This window comes from Oncorhynchus clarkii, chromosome 33, assembly GCF_045791955.1.
Source record: "Oncorhynchus clarkii lewisi isolate Uvic-CL-2024 chromosome 33, UVic_Ocla_1.0, whole genome shotgun sequence".
Lineage (NCBI taxonomy): Eukaryota > Metazoa > Chordata > Actinopteri > Salmoniformes > Salmonidae > Oncorhynchus > Oncorhynchus clarkii.
Genome location: NC_092179.1, coordinates 31,943,135 through 31,955,402, shown reverse-complemented (window position 1 = coordinate 31,955,402; position 12,268 = coordinate 31,943,135). Strand labels below are relative to the sequence as shown.

The 12,268-nt window shown below is 44.3% G+C and overlaps 1 protein-coding gene across 1 annotated transcript in view; it reads left to right on the top strand.

Annotated features, from left to right (window-relative positions):
- Window positions 1-3,060: 3,060 nt before the first annotated feature.
- The window catches only part of LOC139392997 (PDZ domain-containing RING finger protein 4-like), an 80,610-nt gene continuing 71,402 nt past the window's right edge, over window positions 3,061-12,268 (top strand). The window contains exon 1 of the mRNA XM_071141309.1: window positions 3,061-3,129. Within this exon, the coding sequence (XP_070997410.1) occupies window positions 3,061-3,129 (69 nt within the window). The remainder of the gene's footprint in view (window positions 3,130-12,268) is intronic.

The following is a 12,268-nucleotide window of genomic DNA, read 5'->3' as shown; positions in this document are numbered from 1 at the left end:
ACAGTGGGTTAACTGCCTTGTTCAGGGGAACAGTGGGTTAACTGCCTTGTTCAGGGGAACAGTGGGTTAACAGCCTTGTTCAGGGGAACAGTGGGTTAACTGCCTTGTTCAGGGGAACAGTGGGTTAACTGTCTTGTTCAGGGGAACAGTGGGTTAACTGCCTTGTTCAGGGGAACAGTGGGTTAACTGCCTTGTTCAGGGGAACAGTGGGTTAACAGCCTTGTTCAGGGGAACAGTGGGTTAACTGCCTTGTTCAGGGGAACAGTGGGTTAACTGTCTTGTTCAGGGGAACAGTGGGTTAACTGCCTTGTTCAGGGGAACAGTGGGTTAACTGCCTTGTTCAGGGGAACAGTGGGTTAACTGTCTTGTTCAGGGGAACAGTGGGTTAACTGCCTTGTTCAGGGACAGAACAACAGATTTTTATCTTGTCAGCTCGGGGATTCGATCTCTCTCCAACACTCTAACCACTAGGCTACCTGCTGTAGTATTTTAGTGGGTTACTTTTACTTGAGTCATTTTCTTTTAAGGTATCTGTAACGGTTTTCTTCCTGGGAAGGAGAGGAGGACCAAAATGCAGCATGGTTATTTATAAACATCTTTAATGAAAGATGAAAACGTGAACACTATACAAAATCCGAAAACGTGGAAAAAACGAAACAGTCCTAACTGGTGCAAAACACAGAGACAGGAACAATCACCCACAAGATACCTAAAGAATATGGCTGCCTAAATATGGTTCCCAATCAGAGACAACAATAAACATCTGATTGAGAACCACTCCAGGCAACCATAGACTTACCTAGAACACTCAACTGAACACAACCCCATAGACTACAAAACCCCTAGACAAAACAAGACACATAAATCACCCATGTCACACCCTGGCCTAACCAACATAATAAAGAAAACACAGAATACTAAGTATTCTGTGACAGTTTCTTTACTTTTACTCAAGTATGACAGTTGAATACTTTTTCAACCTCTGGCTGGCAGCACATCATCTCAGTACTGGCTCAGTACTGGTGCCCTGTGTATATAGCCAAGTTATCGTTACTCATTGTGGATTTAATCCTCTTGTTACTATATTTTCTTCTCTGCATTGTTGGGAAGGCCTGTAAGCTTTTCACTGTTAGCCTCCACCTGTTGTTTACCAAGCATGTGACAAATACTATTTGATTTGATTGATTTTATTTACTCTCGCCGAGGCATCTGTCCTGTCCCATGTGTATCCAATCCAGTGCCATTCAGGAGGGGTGGACCCTAGAGGCCTGTTTCCCGGACTCAGATGAAGCCTATCGTCCCAGACTAAAAAGCGCGCTCAATGGATCATCTTCATTGACATTGGCTTTATGGCCAGAGATAGGCTTAATCTGTGTCCAGGAAACTGGCCCTGAAGGTCGTTAGTTAGTGAGAGTGATGTTACCCGGGAGGAGTGAGGAGTCACCTTCAGAGGTCAGTGGAGACAGTTGGTCAGTCAGTTGGTGACCTCACCGGATGGGGACAGTGTTATCTGTATAAGAGCTGTCCTGTGATCTGATGCCCTTGACTGCGTCCACTCTGGGGGATAAGGGTGGGACTGGGGCATTTTAAAAGTCACTGTGATGCTGCTGCCTTTACTGAACATGGTGTGAAGACAGATGTTTGGTCTCTCTCCAGACTGGGGGGTATAACTGAACATCGGATTAGTCTCTATCACTCTACCTCTCTACCTATCTCTCTCTCTCTCTCTCTCTCTCTCTCCCCACTTTCTTTGTCTCTGTCCCTTTCTCTCCCCACTTCCCCCCCCCTCTCTCTCTCTCCCTCCCTCTCCCCACTTCCTCCCTCTCTCTCGCTCTCTCTCTCCCCACTTTCTCCCTCCCTCCCTCCCTCCCTCCCTCCCTCCCTCCCTCCCTCCCTCCCTCCCTCCCTCCCTCCCTCCCTCCCTCCTGCAGTGTGAGGGCAGTTGGAGTGGAAGCTAATTTGATCCAATCAATACCCTCCGTCTGTGTCTCTTCCTGTGTCAATCAGGGTGCCCTTGTCTACTAGCTCTGAGAGGATCTGTTTAGTTACAATCACTGGCCGACTGGAAATCTATTTCACTTCACAAAATGCCACTTCTCTTCTATCACTTTTCACTTTGAAAAGGCTATCTGATTGAATTAGAATTAGATTGATCCGTGTTTGAAATCTAGATGTCAATGTATTGTGTTTTGTAACAGTTCAATTGTGTAAAATACATTGAATGTCCAATAAAGAAGGTTGAGGCTTTTCATGGCTTTGTTTAGAGGTACTATACTGTATATGCAAGGGAACGCGTACACACATACACACAAATGCAGACACACACACACACCCAGAGATCCCCCCACTCCCCACTCACACACACATTAAGCACAGTACCAGCTCAGTATTGTATCAGAGCTTTGAGAATCCTCCCCCTCCCCCTTACTCCTCCCCCTAACAGAACAGCCAATAAGCTTGATTATTATTCATGAACCACAGTAGGTGTGGTGATGTGCAGCAAGCCTGACAGAGAGAGGGGTGTGTCTCTACAAGCCCAGCGTGTGTATGAATGTGTGCTCATAGTGACAGACAGAGAGAGAGAGAGGAGAGAGAGAGAGAGAGAGGGAGACGAGGGGGAATGAGAGAGAGTGTGTGTAAGAGAGAGAGAGAAATAAAGAGGAGAAAGAGGAGAGAGAGGAGCTGATTGCTTCTTCTATTGACAAATGCAACACACACACAACACACACACACACTCTGAGAGGACTCCCAACACAACACACACACACACTCTGAGAGGACTCCCAACACAACACACAACACACACACTCTGAGAGGACTCCCAACACAAGACACTTTGCTGGATCCTGGAGCTTGGAGCTTAGTATTGGTGTATCGGAGTGTGTGTGTACTGTGGTACCGCTGTGTGTGTGAGGGTGAGAGAAGAGTGTCTTTCTAAGGACACCCTGATGAAAAACGGAGCCGGGTTTTCAGGCAGAGCCCCCTGTGTAATCCTCCGCATATCTACCCTGGGGGACCCACCGCGCACCGCCGCCGCCTGTCATCTCCACGACAACTAGAATGGGCTGCAATTTGTGCTCTTTACAGAAACGGGAGGAACACTACAAGCTGCTGTATGAGATTTCACAGGTAAGAGAGACTTGACACTGTGCTAGATGTGAAATGTTTTTCACACTGGAAGATAGGAAGGGTTCCTATCTTTGCGATTTGGTGGGAACGTGTGATGGTGTTTTCAGAAAGAGAAAGAGAGAGGAAGAGAAAGAGAATGAGGATACTTTTAGATTAGAAGGCAAGCAAATGAGAGAGAAAATTAGACAATTTCTTCTAAGCAGGGAGACAGTTAGTCAGGCAGGCAGAATATGCAGTATTCTCTTCAAAGAGAAAAGGGAGAGAGAAGAGAGAAGGGAGAGAGAGCGAGAGAAGAGAGAAGGGAGAGAGAAGAGAGAAGGGAGAGAGAAGAGAGAAGGGAGAGAGAAGAGAGAAGGGAGAGAGGGAGAAGAGAGAAGGGAGAGAGAGAAGAGAGAAGGGAGAGAGAGAAGAGACACAGAAGGGACAGTTAGTTATTTCTCCTCAGCAGAAGATGTAAGGAACAAGTTCAGTAATTGTCCTCTGCTGGCTTCAGAGGGGTTCATGATGCTCTCACTGCTGCTCATCTTTCCCTGCGTGCTGTTTCCATGGGAGGATGGGATACTGAGTACATCAAAGCACAACATATGAAATATCGCTGCCTGTTTGTGGCAGTGTGATTTTTGTGTTGTTTGTGACAGTGTGGTTTCTCTTTCATTTATAAAACCTTTATAATCAAACAGAGTCTCTTGTAGGCACCACTAATGAGTGTCGGAGCATTAAGAGTTGAGCCCTTTTCCTTTTCACAACAACACAAAATGTCTAATGGCTTGGGTTGTTTTTACATCTGGTTTATTGTTTTAATGGGAAATGAGCAATTTAGTGAATGCATGATTCATTTCTTTGATTGTGCTTGAATGGAATGTCAAGAGTTTGGAACTACTGCTACGGTTCTATTGTCATTTGTTTACAAAATGGAGTTATTGACCCAGTCTTGTTCTGTTCAATGTTCTCTACCTATACCGTACATTAAATACCCCAACGCAGGCTGTGAAGTTCAAAAGAATTCAATATAAAAAATAACTGACTTCATTCAAACCAATGAAAGTTGGGACTGTAGAGTCAATTCTGTAAGAATCGTTATAACCTTATAGAACTGCACAGTTCCAAGCTCTCGATGGGTTGATAAAATAGGAACGGAAGGTACCACCTGGGTGTGAATGTTATTGTTGAGTAGCAGGTATCCAGTGTTTTTGTCCTCTAAGTTTGATACAGTCTGCCACAACTGTATGCCTGAGGAAGCATTTGACTCCACCCTCCTCGTTCAGTTTTCATGTCTGCTTGTGTCAGCAGAGACCCAGAACAGCACATGAGACAAAACCACTAATTGATAGAAAGAGTAACCTTGGGTTACCAGGTGTCCAAACCTATTCTTTCCCAGGGCCGGACTGCCCCAGTGTCATTCTACACATTTTGTCATGAGGCTAAGAGAAAATGTTGCAGTTTTAAAGCTACTTTTCTGCAATTCTACACTTTTTTTCTCAATGAGGCAGAAATGTAAAAAAGAAAACAAAAGAATTATAGCTCATCTCATGCTTTTGTTCACATTCTGCCATGAGGCTGAGAGAAAATGTTGTAGTTTTAAATCTAATTTCCTGCTATTCTACACACTTTGCGATGAGGCTGAGAGAAAATGTTGTAGTTTTAAATCTAATTTCCTGCTATTCTACACACTTTGCGATGAGGCTGAGAGAAAATGTTGTAGTTTTAAATCTAATTTCCTGCTATTCTACACACTTTGCGATGAGGCTGAGAGAAAATGTTGTAGTTTTAAATCTAATTTCCTGCTATTCTACACACTTTGCGATGAGGCTTTGAGAAAATGTTGTAGTTTTAAATCTAATTTCCTGCTATTCTACACACTGCGATGAGGCTGAGAGAAAATGTTGTAGTTTTAAATCTAATTTCCTGCTATTCTACACACTGCGATGAGTCTGAGAGAAAATGTTGTAGTTTTAAATCGAATGTCCTGCTATTCTACACACTTTGCGATGAGGCTGAGAGAAAATGTTGTAGTTTTAAAATGCAGGTAGCAGATAATGGACCTTATTAGATATTTATGTAGTTGTTGCTGTACTGTACAGTCGTGGCCAAAAGTTTTGAGAATGACACAAATATTAATTTTCACAAAGTCTGCTGCCTCAGTTTGTATGATGGCAATTTGCATATACTCCAGAATGTTATGAAGAGTGATCCGAAGAATTGAAATTAATTGCGAAGTACCTCTTTGCCATGCAAATTAACTCAATCCCTCAAAAACATTTCCACTGCATTTCAGCCCTGCCACAAAAGTTCCAGCTGACATCATGTCAGTGATTCTCTCATTAACACAGGTGTGAGTGTTGACGAGGACAAGGATGGAGAATTTCCAGCCTTGTCAGCCCAATTTTTCAGACCTTAATCCCATTGAGAACTTGTGGTCAATCCTCAAGAGGCGGGTGGACAAACAAAAACCCACAAATTCTGACAAACTCCAAGCATTAATTATGCAAGAATGTGCTGCCATCAGTCAAGATGTGGCCCAGAAGTTAATTGACAGCATGCCAGGACGGATTGCAGAGGCCTTGAAAAAGAAGGGGCAACACTGCAAATATTGACTCTGCATCAACTTCATGTAATTGTCAATAAAAGCCTTTGACACGTATGAAATGCTTGTAGTTATACTTCAGTATTCCATAGTAACATCTGACAAAAATATCTAGACACTGAAGCAGCAAACTTTGTGGAAATTAATATTTGTGTCATTCTCAAACCTTTTAGCCATGACTGTATATCAACTAATATACATGGGTTCTAACTTCAGCAATTCTTTGTAAGTTTACATTTGTACAATTTATGCTCCCTGCATATAAAAAACACTAAGACTGCCGAAAAGCCCCGAACACAAGATGGCAATTTCTATAACTCGTACGGCTGTAGGCTACTGTACATGGTGGAGGAACATGGCTGTAGGCTACTGTACATGGTGGAGGAACATGGCTGTAGGTTACTGTACATGGTGGAGGAACATGGCTGTAGGCTACTGTACATGGTGGAGGAACATGGCTGTAGGCTACTGTACATGGTGGAGGAACATGGCTGTAGGCTACTGTACATGGTGGAGGAACATGGCTGTAGGCTACTGTACATGGTGGAGGAACATGGCTGTAGGCCTCTGTACACGATGAGCTGGTGCGCACCAAGTTACACTCCTCCGGCTGTGAGGATTTTTCGACAATATTCACAACATATTGACACAATTCTAATCTTTATGGAAGGAAAATCTCATTTCATAAATTACATGTGGAAAAACGTATTTGAGTGAACATTAGCAAGCCAGCCAGCAGCAGATGAAACAGAAAGTGAATTCTCTCCTCTCTCTCTCCCCAGGTTTTACTAGCCCATACCAGCGACAAACTTAGCTATGTCATGGACATACACTAAGTATACAAACCATTATGAACACCTGCTATTTCCATGACATAGACTGACCAGGTGAATCCAGGTGAAAGCTATGATCCCTTATTGATGTCACTTGTTAAATCTACTTCAATCAGTGTAGATGAAGGGGAGGAGACGGGTTAAAGAAGGATGTTTAAGCCTTGAGACAATTGAGACATGGACTGTCTGCTGCTCCTGGTGTCTCTCTCTCTCTCTCTCTCTCTCTCTCTCTCTCTCTCTCTCTCTCTCTCTCTCTCTCTCTCTCTCTCTCGGGCAGGCTCGAGGTCAGGGCAGGCAAAAAAGTCAGGCAGGCGGGTAACGCATGAGTATGGGAAAACCTCTGGTTGATTTGAAAAGCATACAAGACGAACTGGCACAGAGTGACAGGAAACACACACCAGGGATAATAAGCGACACCTGGAGGGGGTGGAGACAATCTCAAGACAGGTGAAACAGATCAAGGTGTGACACTCAATTAAATTACATTTCTATTTCAATAACATTTCAATTAAATTACATTTCAATTACATTACATTTCAATTCAATTACTTTATTGGCATGGGAAACACATGTTAACATTGCCAAAGCAAGTGAAATAAACAATCAAATGTAACAGTAATGTCTCTCTCTCTTTTTCTCTGTCTCTTTCTTGCTCTCTTTCGCTATCACTCTCTTTCTCTCTCTCTCTCTCTGTCTCTCTCTATTTCTCTCTCCCTAACTCTCACTGTATCTCTCTCTCTTTCTCTCTCTGTCTCTCTCTGTCTCGCTCTTGCTCTCTTTCTCTCTGTTGCTCTCTTTCTATTTCTCTCTCTCTCTGTCATTATCTCTCTCTCTCTCTCTGGCTGTCTATCTATCTGTCTCTCTCTCTATTTCTCTCACTCTCTCACTCTCTCTCTCGTTCTATCTCTCTCTCTCTCTCTTTCTCTTCGCCTTAAACCACTCAAGTGTTGCTTTAGCAGTATGCTTAGGGTCACCACTTTTCAGTTTTTTATTTCTTGTTTTTTGAAACAAGTTTTTTTTTTCATTTCACTTCACCAATTTGGACTCTTTTGTGTATGTCCCTTACATGAAATCCAAATAAAAATCAACAAAATAGGAAAAAAGCAACAAAATAGGAAAAATGCAAAGGGGATGAATATTTTTGCAAGGCACTGTCGTCAAAGCTTTTCTTAAGTTTGGGTCAGTCACAGCGTTCAGGTATTCTGCCACTGTGTGCTCTCTGTTTGGGGCCAAATAACATTCTAGTTTGCTCAGTTTTTTTGTTAATTATTTTCAATGTGTCAATTAATTATTATTTTGTTTTGTCATGATTTGGTTGGGTCTAATTGTGTAACTGTCCTGGGGCTGTGGGGTCTGTTTGTGTTTGTGAACAGATCCACAAGACCAGCTTGCTTAGGGGACTCTTCTCTAGGTTCATCTCTCTGTAGATGATGGCTTTGTTGTGGAAGGTTTGGGAATTGCTTCCTTTTAGGTGGTTGTAGAATTTAACGACTACAATTTAACGGCTCTTTTCTGGATTTTGATAATGAGTGAGTATTGGTCTAATTCAGACCCCAGACCTCACAAGCATAAAGGGCAATGGCTTCTATAATGGATTCAATTATTTTTAGCCAGATCCTAATTGGTATGTCAAATTTTCTGTTCCTTTTGATGGCATAGAAGGCCCTTCTTGCCTTGTTTCTCAGATCATTTACAGCTTTGTGGAAGATACCTGTGGCGCTGATGTTTAGGCCGAGGTATGTATAGTTTGTTGTGTGTTCTAGGGCAACGGTGTCTAGATGGAATTTGTATTTGTGGTCCTGGCGACTGGACCTTTTTTGGAACACCATTATTTTGGTCTTACTGAGATTTACTGTCAGAGCCCAGGTCTGGCAGAACATGTGCAGAAGATCTAGGTGCTGCTGTAGGCCCTCCTTGGTTGGGGACAGAAGCACCAGATCATCAGTAAATAGTAGACATTTGACTTCAGATTCTAGTAGGATGAGGCCGGGTGCTGCAGACTGTTCTAGTGCCCTCGCCAATTCATTGCTATATATGTTGAAGAGGGTGGGGCTTAAGCTGCATCCCTGTCTCAACCCACGGCCCTGTGGAAAGAAATATGCCAATTTTAAATGCACACTTGTTGTTTGTGCATGGATTTTATAATGTCCTATGTTTTTCCCCAAACACCACTTTCCATCAATTTGTATAGCAGACCCTCATGCCAAATTCAGTAAAAAGCTTTTTTGAAGTCAACAAAACATGAGAAGACTTTGCCTTTGTTTTGGATTGTTTGTTTGTCAATTAGAATGTGCAGGGTGAATACGTGGTCTGTCGTATGGTAATTTGGTAAAAAGCTTTCATTGACGAAATGTACAGGTCTGCTGTTAATCCAGAGGATGTATCCAAGGTTGCTGTTGACGCAAATCCCATGGTAGTTATTGGGGTCAAATTTGTCTTCACTTTTGTGGATGGGTTATCAGTCCTTTGTTCCAAATATTGTGGAAGATGCCTCTCTCTGTCTCTCTCTCTCTGTCTCTCTTGCTCACTCTCTTGCTCACTCTCTCTCTCTCTCTCTCTCTCTCTCTCTCTCTGTTTCTCTCTCTCCCTGTTTCTCTCTCTCTGTTTCTCTCTCTCCCTGTTTCTCTCTCTCACTCTCTCTTTCTCTGGCTCTCTCTGTCTGTCCCCCCCCCCCTCTCTCTATCAAAGATAATTACACCAGGAGAGCAGCTTGCGCCATGCGTGTGTGAGTGAGTGTGTGCGGCAGACAGTAGGCTAGCCCCGCTACCTAAAAGCTGTTGCTAATGACTGTTTTCACGCTACGCTGATCGGCGAGTTCATTAAGCTATTTTACTAAACGCTCCTGTGCTTTAATTGGGACGAGAATGTCTCTTTTGTCTGCCTCGTCGGGTAACAGGAAGATTGGCCTTGTCAAACTCAGGCAGGCCAGGGCCCACGGTGGGTCCTTTGGGGCATCTCTAGGCTATAGCACAATCCAGGAAACTGGCAGCATCTGTCTGAAAAATGACAGTGAAGTCCCTCTCCACTGTTCTCAGATGAAGAGTACAGATGTAGGACTGGAGGAATTCTGGTGCTGATAGCTAGAGTGACAAGTATGACTTTTATTATAGAATGCTTTGTGTGTGTGTGTGTGTGTGTGTGTGTGTGTGTGTGTGTGTGTGTGTGTGTGTGTGTGTGTGTGTGTGTGTGTGTGTGTGTGTGTGTGCGTGCGTGCGTGCGTGCGTGCGTGCGTGCGTGCGTGCGTGCGTGCGTGCGTGCGTGCGTGCGTGCGTGCGTGCGTGCGTGCGTGTGTGTGTATTTCAGTATTTACAGTTTATCCAGTACCAGGTAATACCCCAGCACCTATAATCCAGACACAACATCACCTGGAGTTATCTGAGCATCTGCACCAGGCATCTTACTGAGAGAAGAGAGAGCGATAGAGAAACGTGCTACTACTCACACTGTTTAGAGGAGGAGATGGGTTCAGATATCATACAGTGGTACCTCAGGGAGATAAGGAACGAGGGAGACGGGGGATGGAGGGAGAGGAGGGAAAGAGAACAGGGAGGAGAGCGCTCCTAGCACAGTAGGCTGAAAGTGTGTCAGTGTTACTGTGTGTTAGGTAGAGCACAGCAGTGAAAGGGAGGGCTTCTGTTAATCTCTCTCTTTATAGGCCTCCCTCTCCCTCACATATTATCTTACACTCCTTCAGTCTCTATCTCCCTGTCCCACTCCTTCAGTCTCTATCTCCCTGTCCCACTTCTTCAGTCTCTATCTCCCTGTCCCACTCCTTCAGTCTCTATCTCCCTGTCCCACTCCTTCAGTCTCTATCTCCCTGTCCCACTCCTTCAGTCTCTATCTCCCTGTCCCACTTCTTCAGTCTCTATCTCCCTGTCCCACTCATTCAGTCTATATCTCCCTGTCCCACTCCTTCAGTCTCTATCTCCCTATCCCACTCCTTCAGTCTCTACCTCCCTGTCCCACTCCTTCAGTCTCTATCTCCCTGTCCTACTCCTTCAGTCTCTATCTCCCTGTCCCACTCCTTCAGTCTCTATCTCCCTGTCCCACTCATTCAGTCTCTATCTCCCTGTCCCACTCCTTCAGTCTCTATCTCCCTGTCCCACTCCTTCAGTCTCTATCTCCCTGTCCCACTCCTTCAGTCTGTATCTCCCTGTCACACTCCTTCAGTCTCTATCTCCCTGTCCTACTCCTTCAGTCTCTATCTCCCTGTCACACTCCTCCCTCTCTCCCCCTCCCCCTCTCACTCTCTTTTCTCATTCTCTCTCTCTCTCTCTCTCTCTCTCTCTCATTCTCTCTCTCTCTCTCTCTTTCACGCTCTCTCTGTCTCTGTCTTTGTCTCTGTCTTTGTCTCTATCTCTCTCGCTCTGTCTCTCTCTCTTTCCACTCCATCCTCTGTTTCCGATAATACACTGGTGTGAATCTCATACCACCAGACTTCTGCCACAATTCTACATCTTTCATGTTACATGAATAATCGTCCTTTACCCGACTAATTCAACTGTCCACCCTCCACCCACCCCCCTCTGTTATTTTCACACATTCTAACCATTTTAACACAATTCCTGTCTGGCTGACCCTGCTAGCCTCACCAGCCCTAGACGATTCATGACTGAGGTGTGAATGTTTATTGTTGGTTCTCCCTAGTGGGACCGGCATTGGAAATGTATTCCTTGTCTTTTGTCCCACCAGCCTGGCATGTCTTCCTCTCTAGAGAAAACCATCCCAGTCTTCTTCTCCAGGAGAACCTGGCAGAGTCACTGGGATAGTTGTAGGTGTGTTTCAGTTGTTTATCTAGGCTCTCTTTGACCCCTGTTTTCCCAGAGAAATGGGAAAGTGTTTTTCCGAAGAAAAGAAAGTGGCCACCAAACTGACCGATATACTGACAGCAACTGACTGACTGACTGACAGTAACTGACTGACGGACTGACCGTAGCCGACCGACGAACTGATAGTAACTGACTGACCGGCTGACAGTAACCAACTGACGAACTAACAGTAACTGACCGACTGACCGACAGCAATTGACCGACAAACTGACAGTAACTGACCGACTGACTGACTGACAGTAACTGACTAATTGACTGGAACTGACTGACTGATTTTAACTGACTGACTGATTTTAACTGACTGACTGATTTTAACTGACTGACTGATAGTAACTGACTGACGAACTGACAGTAACTGACTGACTGACTGACAGCAACTGACTGACTGATAGTAACTGACTGACTGATTTTAACTGACTGACTGATTTTAACTGACCGACGAACTGACAGCAACTGACTGACTGATAGTAACTGACTGACTGATTTTAACTGACCGACGAACTGACAGTAACTGACTGACTGATTTTAACTGACCGACGAACTGACAGTAACTGGATGATGAACTGACAGTAACTGACTGGCTGACAGTAACTGACTGGCTGATAGTAACTGACTGACTGATTTTAACTGACCGACGAACTGACAGCAACTGACTGACTGATAGTAACTGACTGACTGATTTTAACTGACCGACGAACTGACAGTAACTGACTGACTGATTTTAACTGACCGACGAACTGACAGTAACTGGATGATGAACTGACAGTAACTGACTGGCTGACAGCAACTGACTGGCTGACAGTAACTGGATGATGAACTGACAGTAACTGACTGGCTGACAGTAACTGGATGATGAACTGACAGTAACTGACTGGCTGACAGTAACTGACTGG